Source organism: Ranitomeya imitator, chromosome 3, assembly GCF_032444005.1.
Source record: "Ranitomeya imitator isolate aRanImi1 chromosome 3, aRanImi1.pri, whole genome shotgun sequence".
NCBI classification, from domain to species: Eukaryota; Metazoa; Chordata; class Amphibia; order Anura; family Dendrobatidae; genus Ranitomeya; species Ranitomeya imitator.
In genome coordinates, this window is record NC_091284.1 from 543,078,990 (window position 1) to 543,097,170 (window position 18,181).

Here is an 18,181-nt window from a genome sequence, read left to right on the forward strand (position 1 = left end):
TGTCGTAGGACAGTGTGACTGGCAATGCTGTAGGACAGTGTGACTGGCACTGTTATAGGACGGTGTGACTGGCACTGTTATAGGACAGTGTGACTGGCACTGCTGTAGGACAGTGTGACTGGCACTACCATAGGACAGTGTGACTGGCACTGCTGTAGGACAATGTGACTGGCAATGCTGTAGGACAATGTTACTGGCACTGTTATAGGACGGTGTGACTGACACTGTTATAGGACGGTGTGACTGGCACTGCTATAGGACGGTGTGACTGGCACTGCTATAGGACGGTGTGACTGGCACTGCTATAGGACGGTGTGACTGGCACTGCTGGGCACATTGTGGTTGGCACTTCCTCCATTTTCCCTGGAAGCTGCAGTAATAATAGGGAGACCTGCAGTGTAGAGACATGGCTTCCTCCTGCTCTGCTGCCAGGCACAGCCTCGTACTGCCGCCATGGTGCACACTCTCCCGCTGGCCCAGCCGTCCCCGGTGCAGACATTACAGCTGTGATCTGGTCCATGGTGAAGGAGGAAGCAGGAAGAATGAGGGGCGGGCAGAGCACCAATCACGACCCGTCACACGGGAGGCTCCGGGGTGGAGGCGGACAGGTACCGGGGCCGGAGGAGGAGCCGGAGACCTGCTTGTAAACACCGCCGCACTGTGGAGGAGAGGCCCCGGTTGGCATGGTACCACTTCCCCGGGTATGTATAGCAGCTATGACCGCCCACAGGCCGCCATGTTGTCTCGTCTGCAGGGTTGTCTAGTGCCTGTGTGGGCAGCATTTCCAGGGGTCTACAGGGCTGTGTCTGCCCACTGCAGGGACATGAGGGGCTCACCTCCCCTGTACCCAGCTGTTGGAGGGCACTGATACATTCACCACGGCTGTGCTCTGAGTGCACAGAGAATGGGCAGCCATCGGCGGTATTAACCCTTACTGACCACACCGATTTCCATTTTACGCCTTTGGTTTTTTTTTCATCTCGGACCCCGTTATTCTCCCGCCGTGCGATTACAGCGATGCCAATCTGTTCGAGCTGGAGTTATTATTGGGACCATTTGGTGACATATGGGGTCTTGGTTTTGCAATTTATTTTATTTATTTATTTATTTTTAGGGGGGGGGGGGGGGCGAAGGAGAATTCTGTTGACCGAAAACCGGTATTTAGTTAGGCCATGTTCACACAGTGCGTTTTTTACCGCGGAACCGCGGCGGTTTTGCCGCTGCGGTTCCGCAGCTGTTTTCCATGCAGGGTACAGTACACTGTACCCTATGGAAAACAGGACACACTGTGCACATGGTCCGGAAATTGTAAAAAAAAAGACGCGCTGAATAGCTCCCGGAAAAAAGAAGGAGCATGTCAATTCTTCTTCCTGAACCGCAGCGGTTCTGCACCCATAGACCTCCATTGTGAGGTCAAAATCGCAGTAAAACCCGCAGATCAAAAATATATCTGCGGGTTTTACTGCGATTTGATGTGCAGAACCGCTGCAGCAGGAAGTGCGGGGGAGCGGGCGGAAGTGCGTGGGCGGAGTGTGGCTGCCCCCCCGTGCTCCGATCCCGCCCCCCCGTGCTCCGATGCCCCCCCCCCGTGCTCCGATGCCCCCCCCGTGCCCTAATCTCCCCCCCTTATACTTACCCGGCGTCCCGGTGTCCGTCCGGCCGTCTTCTCCCTGGGCGCCGCCATCTTGCAAAATGGCGGGCGCATGCGCAGTGCGCCCGCCGAATCTGCCGGCCGGCAGATTCGCTCCAAAGTGCATTTTGATCACTGAGATATAACCTATCTCAGTGATCAAAATAAAAAAATAGTAAATGACACCCCCCCTCTTTGTCACCCCCATTGGTAGGGACAATAAAAAAAATTAAGAATTTTTTTTTTTTTTTCACTAAGGTTAGAATAGGGGTAGGGTTAGGGGTAGGGTTAGGGTTAGGGGTAGGGTTAGGGGTAGGGTTAGGGGTAGGGTTAGGGGTAGGGTTAGGGGTAGGGTTAGGGTTAGGGGTAGGGTTAGGGTTAGGGGTAGGGTTAGGGGTAGGGTTAGGGTTAGGGGTAGGGTTAGGGTTAGGGGTAGGGTTAGGGTTAGGGTTAGGGGTAGGGTTAGGGGTAGGGTTAGGGGTAGGGTTAGGGGTAGGGTTAGGTATTTTCAGCCATTTTAGCCCTAAAAAGCTTCCTAGGAAACACACAGTAAAAAAAGGATAAAAAAACGCATCAAAAAACGCATCAAAAAACGCATCAAAAACGGACAAAAAAAGGACCTGCGTTTTCTGCCAAGAGCTGCAGTTTTTTAAAAAAACTGTCCTGAAAAAAAAAGGATGGAAATCCTGAACGTGTGAACATACCCTTATTGTTTTTTTCTTAATAGAGTGCAGGTTTAATAACTTCTTGTTTTACAGCTAGTATAACAAAAAAATATTTTTCATTTTTGTTTTCAGAATAAAATATTTATGACCTCTTTAGTATTAAACTTTTATTAGGTTTGTTTTCAGTCCTGCTAGGGGACGTGACTGCAGTTGTTTGATCTATATACCTTCAGGATAGAGTGAAATTATTTGACTCGCTTATATGGCGCCACTAATTCCACGGCACGGTACAGAGGTGATCACTGCCCCCGCTGGGGCTCACAGGCTGCATTTCCTCCCACTATGTCTTTGGAGTGTGGGAGGAAGCCTGCACAAACACGGAGAGAACAGGAGTTGAGCCCAGGACCTCAGCATGGCAAAGCAACAGTGCTAACCACTGAGCCACTGTTCTATGAAAGTACGCACTGACACAGCCTGGGTTTCATTGGCGTACAAATGTGGTGGTTATGGGGGCCTTAAGTAGGCTCCAGGCCGCCATGGCAACCCACATTACCTCACCTACTACCCAAGGCACGTTTTACTCCCATAGGGGTGGAGCCGCATATTAATTACTGTAATAAGCGGCCCCCATGTGACCGCTCATACAGGAGAAGCTGCGGCCAGGACAGGACGCTGCGAGGGAGCCGGGTGAGTATTTTAGTAACAGCGGGCAGGCGCACAGGGGGTGGGAGGGGGGTGGTGACAGGGATCTTTATTTTAAACACGAGGACAAAAAAAAAAAAGTTTTTTTTCATATCTTCTTTCCAGCGAACGCTGCTGGAGAGAAGATATGAATGGCCGCTTCAGCACCAGATGCAGGGGACAGCGCTTATCTCTAGCGCTGTCTCCTGCACGCTCCGTGTAGTACCCAGTCGGCACACGTGTGCCGCACATGTGCCACACTGATGTACCACGGGAGCACACGGACACGGATAATTCCGGTACCGATTTTTCCGGTACCGGAATTATCTGGACGTGTGAGACTAGCATGAAAGGGTTTGTTCAGCATTGCTCATTTCCGTACTGGACAGCTACACTACCGTTAAGTTCAGGGTCACTTAGAAATGTCCTTATTTTTTTAAAGAAAAGCAGAGTTTTTTCCAATGAAGCCAACATTAAGGCTGTGTGCACACGTTGCGTTTTTTTCGCGGTTTTTCCCGATAAAAACGCTATAAAAATGCAAAAAAAACGCATACAATAAGCATCCCATCATTTAGAATGAATTCCGCATGTTTTGTGCACATGATGCGTTTTTTTTCCGCGAAAAAAACGCATCGCGGCAAAAAACGCAGCATGTTCATTAATTTTCCGTTTTTTTTGCGGATTTCCCACTCCAAAATGTATTGGGAAGTGTCCGGCAAAAACGTGTCAAAACCGCGGCAAAAATGCGTCAAAACCGCGCCAAAATCGCATGCGGATTTCTTGCAGAAAATGTCCGGAATTCTCAGGAATTTTCTGCAAGAAATCCTGAACGTGTGCACATAGCCTAAAAGATTCAGAAAAACATACATTGTTAATGTGGGAAATTACTTTTCTAGCTGCAAACATCTGGTTTGTAATGCAATATCTTCATAGGTGTATAGAGGCCCATTTCCAACAACCATCACTCCAGTGTTCTTATGGTACTTAGTGTTTGCTACCAGTGTAAGAAGGCTAATGGATGGTTAGAATACCCTTGAAAACCCTTGTAAAAGTATGGTAGCACAACTGAAAACAGTTTGGCTGATTAGAGAACCTATAAACCTGACCTTCCTTTGAGCTAATTGAGAATCTGGAGCATTACATTTGTTGTTTCCATTAAACTCTCAAAATGGCCAGAAAAAAAGTACTTTTATATGAAACTCGACAGTCTATTTTTGTTCTTAGAAATGAAGGCTATTCCAGGCGAGAAATTGCCAAGAAACTGAAGATTTCCTACAACGGTGTGTACTACTGCCTTCAGAGGAGAGCACAGTCTCTAACCAGAGTAGAAAGAGAAGTGGGAGGCTCCGCTGCACAACTGAGCAACAAGACAAGTACATTAGAGTCTGTAGTTTGAGAAATCGACGCCTCACAGGTCCTAAACTGGCAGCTTCATTAAATAGTACACGCAAAACGCCAGTGTCAACGTCTACAGTGAAGAGGTGACTCCGGGATGCTGGCCTTCAGGGCAGAGTGAGACTGGCTAATAAAAGGAAAAGATTAATATGGGCAAAAGAACACAGACATTGGACAGAGGAAGATTGGAGAAAAGAGGAATCCAAGTTTGAGGTGTTTGGATCACACAGAAGAACATTTGGGAGACGCAGAACAACTGAAAAGATGCTGGAAGAGTGCCGGACGCCTTCTGTCAAGCATGGTGGAGGTAATGTGATGGTCTGGGGTTGCTTTGGTGCTGGTAAAGTGGGAGATTTATAAAAGGGATTTTGAATAAGGAAGGCTATCACTCCATTTTGCAACGCCATGCGATACCCTGTGGACAGCTCTTGATTGGAGCCAATTTCATCCTACAACAGGACAATGACCCAAAGCACTCCTCCAAATTATGGAAGAACGATTTAGGGAAGAAGCAGGCAGCTGGTATTCTATCTATAATGGAGTGGCCAGCGCAGTCACCAGATCTCAACCCCATTGAGCTGTTGTGGGAGCAGCTTGACCGTATGGTACGCAAAAAATGCCCATCAAGCCAAACCAACTTGTGGGAGGGGCTTCTGGAAGCATTGGGTGAAATTTCTCCAGATTACCTCAGCAAATTAACTGCTAGAATGCCAAAGGTCTGCAATGCTGTAACTGCTACAAAGGAGTATTCTTTGATGAAAGCAAAGTTTGAAGGAGAAAATTATTAATTCAAATAATCTTTTTTTCGAACCTTGTCAATGTCTGGACTAGATTTTCAATTCATTTGGCAACTCATTTGATTAATAAAAGTATGAGTTTTCATAGAAAACACAATTGTCTGGGTGACCCTAAACTTTGGAACTGTAGTGTATACTGAACAGGTGCACAATAATCTCTGATCTGAAAAATGCAACCATTTCTGTAAGTAAAACCACCATGCTGGACAAAGTTTAGGTAGCTTCAGTTAACTTCTGCAATCCCATAGAGAATGAGTGGAGCAGCAGTTCACAAAATTATCTGCCATTCAAATGAATGATAGAAGTCCCCAAATCTGGCAATGCCAGTAGCCAGACCCCCACAGATCTAGTAGCTATTACCTATGCTTTCCTATAATATATGCCGTGCAGTATAGGGAATGCCTGTGGAGGCCCAATGTATAAGTGGCACTGAGAATGTACAAATGCCCTGGCATGTACCCATACGTATCATTTAACTTATTTATGACACTTATATAGCGCTATCATATTCCACAGCGCTATAAATACATCATCATCGCTGTCCCCATCGGGGCTCACAATCTAAATTCCCTGTCAGTATGTCTCTTTGTGGGAGGGACCCGGAGGAAACCCACGCAAACGGGGGAGAACATAAAAACTCCTTGCAGATGTTGTCCTTGGTGGGATTTGGACCCAGGACCCCTGCGCTGCAAGGCTACAGTGCTAACCACTGAGCCACCTATGTTGGTCATAGTGTGTTTTTTGTATGAGGGAAATACTATCCTAACCATCATGTACAATTCCACAGGTGTTTTTTTTTTTTTTTTTACAAGACTGCAACTGGAGAGCAAGACTAAGACGTGTTGGCTGTATCCTGAAGTCAAAATGCAGAAGATATGATAGCGGTGTCTAATTCATCAGCAGATCTCTGCCAAAAGTAAGATGTCATACTGGCAATATTGATTTTTAGGATGCCAGAAATGTCTATAGAAAATATGTTTCTCATCCTATGTCAGTATCTAGACACAGGAATGTTTCTGAAATGATTTGATTTGGGTGAGCTTAGTGACTGATGCCGCCTACTTGGACAGGGCCATGGAGCTCATTTATTAGCTGCAGCGCTGTCGAGGTGATGCTGGCGCTGCAGACAATAACACACAGCATGAGCAGTGGCGGCGACCTGGAAAAGGTGAGTAACGGACAAGGCTCAGCATTTAGAGCACTGCTAGATCTGCCGCCGAGAAATAGAGAAAGCAATAATGTTATCACAATCGCTGCACCCAATAAACTACTGTATGTTTCGGACTATAAAATGCACTTTCTCCCCAAAATTTGTGAGAAAAATGGGGCTGCATATTATAGTCTGAATGTAGCTTACCTGGGAGGAGAACTGCGATCAGGGTCACAGGAGGCAGGGTCGCCACCGCAGGAAGACGGCGGAAGCAGGAGTGGAGCGATGCTGGAATCCTTTGGCTGGGAGGAGGGGATGTCCTGGCGTGAGGCTGGAGCCATTGATATCCTGGCGGTGGTCTACAGGAAAATGGCGCCAGTGTCGGCACATACTCAGATTTAGATCTTGGCTCAAGGACATGCTGAGATCTCAATCTGCGCATGCGACGCTTATGGTGCCATTTTCCTGTAGCCCACCGCCAGGAGATGTGCATAGCGGGGACTCTGCTCCTGCCTCGCACCACCGACATTTTCCTAAAGGTACCTTCACACTGAGCAACTTTACAACGAGAACGAGAACGATCCGTGACGTTGCAGCGCCCTGGATAGTGATCTCGTTGTGTTTGACAAGCAGCAGCGATCTGGATCCCACTGTGCCATCGCTGGTCGTCGCTAGAAGTCCACAACTTTATTTGGTCGTCAGGTCGGCGTGATTCGTCATGTTTGACAGCAAAAGCAACGATGCCTGCAATGTTTTTTCACAGAGCTAACAACCAGCGAGAACGATAAGTGAGTCGCCGTTACATCACTGGATCGCTCCTGCATCGTTCTGGAGTTGCTGTGTTTGACATCTCTACAGCGACCTAAACAGCGACGCTCCAGCGATCTAGTTTAGGTCGGATCGTTGTCTATATCGCTGGAGCGTCGCTAAATGTGACGGTACCTTAAGGTCCACCACCGGTAGATCAATGGCTCCTGCTTCGCACCGCTGGGACACTATCCTCTTCCAGCCCAAAGCCTGCAGTATTGGCGCAGTGGCGTCCGTGCTCCTGCCTCCTGTGACCCCGCTCCACCACCACTGCCACTCCCTAAGCTAAATTTGGACTATAAGACGGACCCCCATTTTCACATTAAAACTATTTTTATTCCCCATTTTCTCCCCTAATTTTGAGTTTCTTCTTATAGTCCGAAACACAGTCGTACATCACTGGCATAAGGGTCTCTGCCTCTTCATCATGCTGCTCTCAGATGAAATAGCAAAAACCTGATGACAGATTCCAAAGTACTCGTCCCATCAGACATAGATGTCATCTGTTCATCGACCTCCTCAATGATTTGGAATGGATTGATGTTTTCCTTGGGGACTCAATGCTGTTATGTATGACATGGACGCCCATTTGTTTTTTGTTTTTTTTAACTGGAATTTAGTAATTTTTTTTTTAAAGGAAAATTACAGAAAAACAAAAAAATAGACTACTCTAATATTAGCACACAATACAACATCGGTCAACTTAGTAATCAATCAGAAACAATAAGTGAAGTCGACACTGAAGAGTTCCCATCTTCTAATTACATTTACAGTATACCTGAGACAGGACAGTGACACAGAGGGAGGATGGAACTGAAGAGCAGTTCTAGTTCACACCTGTTACAAAAGCTACTTTTCATACCCATGCTCAATAACTGTGTCCCAAGGAACCCAGACTGCTTCATAGCGCTCGCCGTCACCTATTCCATGCTTCGCACATCTTGTATATCCGTGTAATTGATTATTAGATGGGGGTTCAATCAAGTTTCATTTACCATCAAATGTTTCTCAGCAGTGGCCATGTGTAATAAAAGTTGTCAGCTTTTACGGTTAATCTTGAAATGGCAGAATGTTGAGTAAATAAAATTTAAGATTAAGGGGTAACTGAAGACCAGTTACCTTAAAAATGAGGACCTTATCAGATTCCCAAAAGCCTTGGATACCTGCACAGGACCAGAATGCGTGGGGTAAATATCCCACAATGTTACTATATCTCTAACAGCAGCCGGGAATACTAGGGTTAAGTTTAAGCAATAGGGAGTGGGTATGATAGCAAAACTTAAGTACCGTATATACTCGAGTATAAGCCGACCCGAGTATAAGCCGACCCCCCTAATTTTGCCACAAAAAACTGGGAAAACTTAATGACTTGAGTATAAGCCTAGGGTGGGAAATGCAGCAGCTACCGGTAAATGTCAAAAGTAAAAATAGATACAAATAAAAGTAAAATTAATTGAGACATCAGTAGGTTAAGTGTTTTTGAATATCCATATTGAATCAGGAGCCCCGTATAATGCTCCATACAGTTTATGATGGGTCCCATAAGATGCTCCATATTAAAATACGCCCCATATAATGCTCCATATACAAATGTGCCACATATAATGCTCCATGCAGTTCATTATGGCCCCATAGATGCTCCATATAAAACTGTGCCACATATAATGCTCCATACATTTCATTATGGCCCCATAGATGCTCCATATAAAACTGTGCCATATAGAATGCTGCTGCTGCAATAAAAATAAAAAACGACATACTCACCTCTCCTTGCTGCCCGCTGCTCCTCAGCGTCCCGTCTCTCCGCACTGACTGTTCAGGCAGAGGGCGGCGCGCACACTAATACTTCATCGCGCCCTCTGACCTGAACAGTCACTGCAAAAGGACGGGAAGACGGAGCGGTGCCTGGCGGGTGGAATGTGGACAGGTGACTATGAAATACTCACCTGCTCCCGGCGGGGTCCCTAGCAGCTTCTCCCGGACAGATGGTCTCCGGGAGCCGGCAGCTTCTTCCTCTGTTCAGCGGTCACATGGTACCGCTCATTACAGGAATGAATATGCGGCTCCACCCCTATGGGAGTGGAGTCCATATTCATTACTTTAATGAGCGGTACCACGTGACCGCTAAACAGAGGAAGAAGGTGCCGGCTCCCGGAGACCATGGGACAGGCATGGAGCGCGTCAGGGGCGCCAGGAGCAGGTGAGTATGCGACAGTCCTCTCTCCCCCTCACCCGCCGACCATGACTCGAGTATAAGCCGAGAAGGGCACTTTCAGCCCCAAAAAAAGATTGGGCTAAAATCTCTGCTTATACTCGAGTATATGCGGTAGTTTATATTGAGTTTCCCTATAGGTGAAGCACGGGTAAGTCTCGCACATCAATACCCGGTGTAACAGGCCAAAGTAACCCCGTCCCAGATTAACCCCGGGTATAATTTGGCCTAGGCCAGAGTATACCCCGGGGTATAAACTGGCCTAGGCCAAACTATACCCGGGCATAAAATGGCCTAGGCCAAACTATACCCCGGGGTGTAAAATAGCCTAGGCCAAAGTATACCCCTCCAGGCCAGATTATACCCCCCAGGGTAAGCTGAGGGAAAGCTGCTCATTCTTCTAGGTCACAGCTCCCCCTCCCATCGGGCACTGCTCCTTTTCAAGCTCCTCCACCTCTGGTGACGCCAGGGATCTCCCTTTCTAAGCCCCACCCCCTCCCTATAGTCACATGTGACATGAAATCTTCAGCCCTGCTCGGGCCAGCTCGTTGTCTTGGCGCCTTGGATATGCTTGGAAAAGGGCTTTGTATACCTAGGGGGCACTGACGAGCACTGAGGGGTGGGTGGGGAACCCCTTTACTGGTTGCTATGGGATATAGCATGATCACTCTATCCTAGCAACACCTTGGATACGCTTGGAAAAGGGGTTTATCTATCTTGGGGGCCCCATTGCAGCACTGCGGGTGGGTGGGGAAACCTTTTACTGGTTGCTATGGGATTTTACATGACCAATTTATCCTAGCAACGCCTTGTATACGCTTGGAAAAGGGGTTAATCTACCTTGGGGGCACTCTCGCAGCACTTAAGGATAGGTGGTTAACCCCTTAGGTGGTTGCTATGGGATTTTACATGACCACTTTATCCTAGCAACGGCTTGTATACGCTTGGAAAAGGGGTTTATCTACCTTGGGGGCACCCTTGCAGCACTGCGGGTGGGTGGGGAAACCTTTTACTGGTTGCTATGGGATTTTACATGATCACTCTATCCTAGCAACGCCTTGAATACGCTTGAAAAAGGGGTTAATCTACCTTGGGGGCACTCTCGCAGCACTTAAGGATAGGTGGTTAACCCCTTAGGTGGTTGCTATGGGATTTTACATGACCACTTTATCCTAGCAACGGCTTGTATACGCTTGGAAAAGGGGTTTATCTACCTTGGGGGCACCCTTGCAGCACTGCGGGTGGGTGGGGAAACCTTTTACTGGTTGCTATGGGATTTTACATGATCACTCTATCCTAGCAACGCCTTGAATACGCTTGAAAAAGGGGTTTATCTACCTTGGGGGCACTCTCGCAGCACTTAAGGATAGGTGGTTAACCCCTTAGGTGGTTGCTATGGGATTTTACATGACCACTTTATCCTAGCAACGGCTTGTATACGCTTGGAAAAGGGGTTTATCTACCTTGGGGGCACCCTTGCAGCACTGTGGGGAAGCCGGGGAACCCTTTTACTGGTTGCTATGGGATTTTACATGACCAATTTATCCTAGCAACGCCTTGTATACGCTTGGAAAAAAAACTATACCCCTCCAGGCCAGATTATGTAACTAATCTGGGGTTAAAGTTGCCTAGCCCAATTTATACCTCTCAGCTCATATTATACCCCAATGAAATCATTTGCATTGAGTGATATACACAAGAATTACTTAATGCTTCAACATTTTATTGAGAAACCAAACTGACAATTCTTAAAGAGTACCTCCCACTATACAAAACTTTTGGGAGGGGGGGCAATAATTTCTCATTAGCTATAAGTCACTTATCATGCAATGCAATTATCTGGGGCAACAAATCGCCCAACAGTCATTCTGTGTATTATGACATTTAGTCTAGCATGTCCTTGCTACCAAATTAATGTTTAAAGCTAAACACTGATAACAACATTGAAATGATCGTGCTTATTTTCAAGATACAGTGCATGTTCAGTTGTTGACTGCAGATTGAAGCTTGCAGGATATGTCAACCAATCCATGGAGTCACCGACGTTTGTGTAGATTATTATGTCGCAACTCAACAGATTCGCCGTGGTCATGATCTCTGCATCAGTTGCCCAGACTCCATCACGAGAGATTCCAGAGATGTTCACATATTCATTCACATTTTGGTTCAAGTAGTCCTGTAGTTTTTTTGTCAAGTCAGTTTTCATATGGTGGATGACTTTATCTCTGAGAAGGGAATGGTTGTCCTCTGTTCCTGTCAAGATGTAGCTGATGGCCCGGAAGAAGCAGTTTCCATCACCTTTGGTTTTATATGTACGCCGTGGTTGTTCAAGGTCTCGTCTGCATCCACAGTATACAACCTTACTAAACGTAAGGCCAAGAGTGGTGCTAAGATACTTCCTTCTTGAACTTGGTAGTAGGTTGAAAGCCTTAGTTTGCTTATTTTTCTGTGTGGCAGAGTCACTGGAATAATCATCATCGGATGGTGGAGAAGCCTCTTTATCCTGGTAAATCTTTAGGTTGCTGGTGTGGTATGTGTTGCTTAATATCTTGCCAGTTTTGTTGTTCTTAAGTTTTACTCGTCCCTTGGTCAAGGATTCCACAACTAAATAAGGTCCAATCCAGCGTGGTTCCATCTTTGAACCTATGCGTTGAATACGGCGCTGATTCTTGATATAAACTATGGTACCAGCAGTGATTTCTTTGTTACTTTTGTGTCGGCGATCAAAGGCACACTTCTGGTGTTCTTGAGCAGAGTGGATGTTGGTACTGACGTCTGAGTGCAGCTTTTTAAGAATGCTTGACAGTGTATTTAGCACATCAGGGGTGGCATGATCTGAAATGGGCATGGGATCCACCGTATCATCTTTTGAGGGATTAAGGTCCATGGGAAGCTTGGCCTTCCGTCCATACATGACCTCAAATGGAGTAACCTTGGTTGAAGCATGCACAGATGTGTGATAGGCAAACAGAACACCAGGGATGAATTGATCCCAGTTGTTTCCTTGGTCATTGACAAGCTTACTAAGAGCTTCTTTAAGTGTCCGATTATCACGTTCCCGCTGGCCATTTGTTTGTGGGTGGTATGCAGATGAAATACGGTGATCTGTTTGAAAATGTTCCATCAGGTTGTCAATGATCGAGTTTACAAACTCTCGTCCCTGGTCGCTAATCAGAGTCTCCATACAGCCAAGGCGACAGATAACGGAGTACAAAAAATTTGCCACTGACTTGGCACTCTTATCTGGGACAGCTGTTGCTTCAGTCCATTTGGAGAAATGATCAGTGGCAGCAACTATATATTTGTTGCCATTTGATGTTTCCTGAAGAGGGCCAATCATATCAATCCCAACTAAGCTCCATACTTTTCCAGGCACTGATATACTGTTGAGTGGTGGAGCTTCCTTTGTGATTTTGGGATTTATAACAAAACATTTTTGACAGGCTTTCACATACTGGTGAACGTCATTTTTCATTCCCTTCCAGTAAAACCGGTCAGAGATTTTGGCTAAAGTTTTATCTCTGCCAAAATGGCCCCCAGATATTGGGTTGTCATGACAGGCCTTCAGGATATTTGGCAGTCGACTTTTAGTAAGAACCTCCTTTTCCCTATGATAAACAATTCCTCCTTGGGTTCGATATGGCTTTGCTGTTTGTCTAAACTGGGACTTGGCATTTGCACGTTTCTCAGGAGGTAGATCGTAGGTATACTGAGGGTACCTTTGTTCTGTTGCAGTGTAGAATCTCAAAAGCTGGTCATACAATTGATCTTCCATGGTTGTCAAAATTGGAAAAGATTTGGTGTCATAGAGAGCAGAGAGGTGTCATAGAGAACATACAAAACAAGTTATCATTAACTATGCACTGACAGGACAGCGCCATCTACTGTCAGTTCAGATCTGCACACTTTTCAACAAATAAGCAATAGGGTGAGAAAAACAGTGAAGTGATAACATTATGGCCTAGAGAAATACTATAAAAACTATTTTATACCCCCTGGTATAAAGTTTATCCCCCGGGGGTATACTATGGCCTAAGTCAGCTTTTGAATTTTTGTGCTGTTTCCTTCCTCAGTAAAAGGGTTCCCCGGCTTCCCCACAGTGCTGCAAGGGTGCCCCCAAGGTAGATAAACCCCTTTTCCAAGCGTATACAAGCCGTTGCTAGGATAAAGTGGTCATGTAAAATCCCATAGCAACCACCTAAGGGGTTAACCACCTATCCTTAAGTGCTGCGAGAGTGCCCCCAAGGTAGATAAACCCCTTTTTCAAGCGTATTCAAGGCGTTGCTAGGATAGAGTGATCATGTAAAATCCCATAGCAACCAGTAAAAGGTTTCCCCACCCACCCGCAGTGCTGCAAGGGTGCCCCCAAGGTAGATAAACCCCTTTTCCAAGCGTATACAAGCCGTTGCTAGGATAAAGTGGTCATGTAAAATCCCATAGCAACCACCTAAGGGGTTAACCACCTATCCTTAAGTGCTGCGAGAGTGCCCCCAAGGTAGATAAACCCCTTTTTCAAGCGTATTCAAGGCGTTGCTAGGATAGAGTGATCATGTAAAATCCCATAGCAACCAGTAAAAGGTTTCCCCACCCACCCGCAGTGCTGCAAGGGTGCCCCCAAGGTAGATAAACCCCTTTTCCAAGCGTATACAAGCCGTTGCTAGGATAAAGTGGTCATGTAAAATCCCATAGCAACCACCTAAGGGGTTAACCACCTATCCTTAAGTGCTGCGAGAGTGCCCCCAAGGTAGATAAACCCCTTTTTCAAGCGTATTCAAGGCGTTGCTAGGATAGAGTGATCATGTAAAATCCCATAGCAACCAGTAAAAGGTTTCCCCACCCACCCGCAGTGCTGCAAGGGTGCCCCCAAGGTAGATAAACCCCTTTTCCAAGCGTATACAAGCCGTTGCTAGGATAAAGTGGTCATGTAAAATCCCATAGCAACCACCTAAGGGGTTAACCACCTATCCTTAAGTGCTGCGAGAGTGCCCCCAAGGTAGATTAACCCCTTTTTCAAGCGTATTCAAGGCGTTGCTAGGATAGAGTGATCATGTAAAATCCCATAGCAACCAGTAAAAGGTTTCCCCACCCACCCGCAGTGCTGCAAGGGTGCCCCCAAGGTAGATAAACCCCTTTTCCAAGCGTATACAAGCCGTTGCTAGGATAAAGTGGTCATGTAAAATCCCATAGCAACCACCTAAGGGGTTAACCACCTATCCTTAAGTGCTGCGAGAGTGCCCCCAAGGTAGATTAACCCCTTTTCCAAGCGTATACAAGGCGTTGCTAGGATAAATTGGTCATGTAAAATCCCATAGCAACCAGTAAAAGGTTTCCCCACCCACCCGCAGTGCTGCAATGGTGCCCCCAAGATAGATAAACCCCTTTTCCAAGCGTATCCAAGGTGTTGCTAGGATAGAGTGATCATGCTATATCCCATAGCAACCAGTAAAGGGGTTCCCCACCCACCCCTCAGTGCTCGTCAGTGCCCCCTAGGTATACAAAGCCCTTTTCCAAGCATATCCAAGGCGCCAAGACAACGAGCTGGCCCGAGCAGGGCTGAAGATTTCATGTCACATGTGACTATAGGGAGGGGGTGGGGCTTAGAAAGGGAGATCCCTGGCGTCACCAGAGGTGGAGGAGCTTGAAAAGGAGCAGTGCCCGATGGGAGGGGGAGCTGTTACCTAGAATAATGAGCAGCTTTCCCTCAGCTTACCCTGGGGGGTATAATCTGGCCTGGAGGGGTATACTTTGGCCTAGGCTATTTTATACCCCGGGGTATAGTTTGGCCTAGGCCAAAGTATACCCGGGGTATAATCTAGCCTAGGCCACTTTAACCCCGGGTATAGTCTGGCCTGGGGGTATAATCTGGCCTGTTACACCGGCACTCAGATCGGAGCGTGCGGCCGCATAGGAATACATGCAGCCGCACGCTCCGCTCCTCTGTGCCAGGTGCAGTGCCGGATATTGAAATGTGAGACTCAGCCGAGTTTCTCGCATGTGAGAATGAGCCCTTTGCTGCACTCCCCCATGCTCTTTGCCAAGTACTAGGCGAGAGGGATTCCCCCAGAAAACCTTCCCAATTACTCATGTACGAGTGTTTCAGGTGATCATGTATATAAGGGTTAAGTAATAACCGATAAATGTCACATATACGGTAAGTCTTTTGGTTGAGACCCCAGCTCTACATAACTTTTCAAAGTAAGTTGCTTTGGGGGACTTTGGAGGAGGAGAAAAGAGAGTGCTTATAGTGCCTGACTTGCATATACAGATCTTAAGAATTTAACTCCTTCTCAACCTTGAGATTTTCCATTTTTTAATTTTCGCTTTTTGCTTCCCTTCTTTCCAGAGCCATAACTTTTTTTATTTTTCCATCAATACTGCCGTGTGCGGGACAAGTTGTACTTTTGAACGACACCATTGGTTTTACCATATACTGTACTGGAAAACGGGAAAAAAATTCGAAGTGCGGTGAAATTGCTGAAAAAGTGCAATCCCACACTTGTTTTTTTGTTGTTGTTCTTTACCATGTTCACTAAATGCTAAAACTGAGCTGCCATTTTGATTCACCAGGTCATTATGAGTTCGCAGATACCATACATGTATAGGTTCTTTTTTATTTACGTGATGAAAAAAACCCCCAAAAAACAAAAAAACCCCAAAACAAACACCATTTTGCAAGACCTGTGGCATCCACAGTGTTCAGGATCTGGGGCCGGGTGAGGGCTTATTTTCTCATTTTTTGTGCACCGAGCTGATGTTTTCATTGATACCATTGTGTGGTAGATGTTTTGATCGCTTGTTATTGCATTTTAATAAACAAAATTCTGACATTTTGATTTATATTTTGATAGACCGGGTGTTTCTGAGCGCAGCGATACCATATATGTGTATTTTTTATTTATTTATTTTATTTTGAATGGGGTAAAAGGAGGTTGATTTGAACATTTTATATTTTTTAATTTTTTTAATAGTTTTTAAAGCATTTTTTTTTCACTTTTCACTGACTTCAATAGTTCCCTTAGGAGACTCATCTGATCAGTTGCGCTATACATAGCAGGGCTTGAGCCCTTATATGTGTAGCAGAAATGATCATCTCCTATGATGACCTACATATGGTAATCATATGAGATCTGCATTGACAAGCACGGGGGGCTTCTGCAGGCCCCGGCTGTAATGCCAACCCATCGGCGCACCACGATCATGTGACAGGGGCGCCGATAGGCAGGGTTTGTGATGTGCGAGTTAAATGCCGCTGTCAGAGATTGACAGCAGCATGTAACATGTTAACTTCCGCTCGTGGCTGTTTCCATTTATTCAGTAATCGTTTAAGTTCATTAATTAAAGTATAGCCGCAGCGGGTGGCCCCATACACATTACACATTATTATCTCCACCTTCTCCGCAGGGTATGAACCCTACCTGGTCCTTAGAAATTATTAATTGGGGGAGACAATTACTGTAGATAAATGTGTTGCTGATATTTTAGTGGTAAGAAGTTCAAACTTTATTAAATGCATAATACCAAAGAGAAAATACTCTGATGGTATCAGAGAGATAAACGGTAATCAAAGCTTAAGTCTCTGAAATGTACAAAAAGGAGCCTAAAAATATTTCTAAGTGGTGTTTCTTGGTAAGTTGGTATCACAGTACACATGAATAAATATATGGACTCAATCTATCACCAGTTTAAAAAATCCGCAAAAATGGGAAGTATCAAGCCAAGTAAAGGCAAAAAAAAAGATGTCTCTCCCTAGTGGGGTGAATAAATATGGCAGAGTCTCTTCATATTATATACATTCAAGAATATGAATTAAGGCACTAATCAAATATATTAGCCAGGCACAAGTGAATGCAGGTAAGCATAAAATCAAAGCAGATTCAGGAATATTTGGAAAGGTATCTCAGACACTACCTGCTGGAAGACATAATCACACCATTTAAATTGCAATGCAATACATGGAAGTAACCACCTGATATTTACCACCAGAGAAAAGAAAGGGTGTGCAGTAAGATGTACAGTACAGACCAAAAGTTTGGACATGCCTTCTCATTTAAAGATTTTTCTGTATTTTCATGACCATGAAAATTGTACATTCACACTGAAGGCATCAAAACTATGAATTAACACATGTGGAATTATATACTTAACAAAAAAGTGTGAAAGAACTGAAATTATGTCTTATATTCTAGGTTCTTCAAAGTAGCCACCTTTTGCTTTGATTACTGCTTTGCACACTCTTGGCATTCTCTTGATGAGCTTCAAGAGGTAGTCACCGGGAATGGTTTTCACTTCACAGGTGTGCCCTGTCAGGTTTAATAAGTGGGATTTATTGCCTTATAAATGGGGTTGGGACCATCAGTTGTGTTGTGCAGAAGTCTGGTGGATACACAGCTGATAGTCCTACTGAATAGATTGTTAGAATTTGTAATATGACAAGAAAAAAGCAGCTAAGTAAAGAAAAAAGAATGGCCATCATTACTTTAAGAAATGGAGGTCAGTCAGTCCGAAAAATTGGGAAAACTTTGAAAGTGTCCCCAAGTGCAGTGGCAAAAACCATCAAGCGCTACAAAGAAACTGGCTCACATGAGGACCGCCCCAGGAATGGAAGACCAAGAGTCACCTCTGCTTCTGAGGATAAGTTTATCCGAGTCACCAGCCTCAGAAATCACAGGTTAACAGCAGCTCAGATTAGAGACCAGGTCAATGCCACACAGAGTTCTAGCAGCAGACACATCTCTACAACAGCTGTTAAAGGGACTCTTGTCACCCCCTCCAGCCGTTAGAAACTAAAAGAGCCACCTTGTGCAGCAGTAATGCTGCATTCTGACAAGGTGGCTCTTTTAGTTA

General features: G+C 45.5%; 1 protein-coding gene across 2 annotated transcripts in view; it reads left to right on the forward strand.

Moving 5' to 3' along the window:
- Window positions 1-306: 306 nt before the first annotated feature.
- Window positions 307-18,181, forward strand: part of LOC138670479 (cohesin subunit SA-2-like) — a 164,072-nt gene continuing 146,197 nt past the window's right edge. The window contains exons 1-2 of one of the 2 annotated variants that reach the window (XM_069757868.1): window positions 307-701; window positions 5,956-6,084. In XM_069757868.1, the coding sequence (XP_069613969.1) occupies window positions 6,044-6,084 (41 nt within the window). In that variant the 5' untranslated portion in view covers window positions 307-701; window positions 5,956-6,043. The remainder of the gene's footprint in view (window positions 702-5,955; window positions 6,085-18,181) is intronic. The other variant, XM_069757869.1, reaches the window with a different exon arrangement.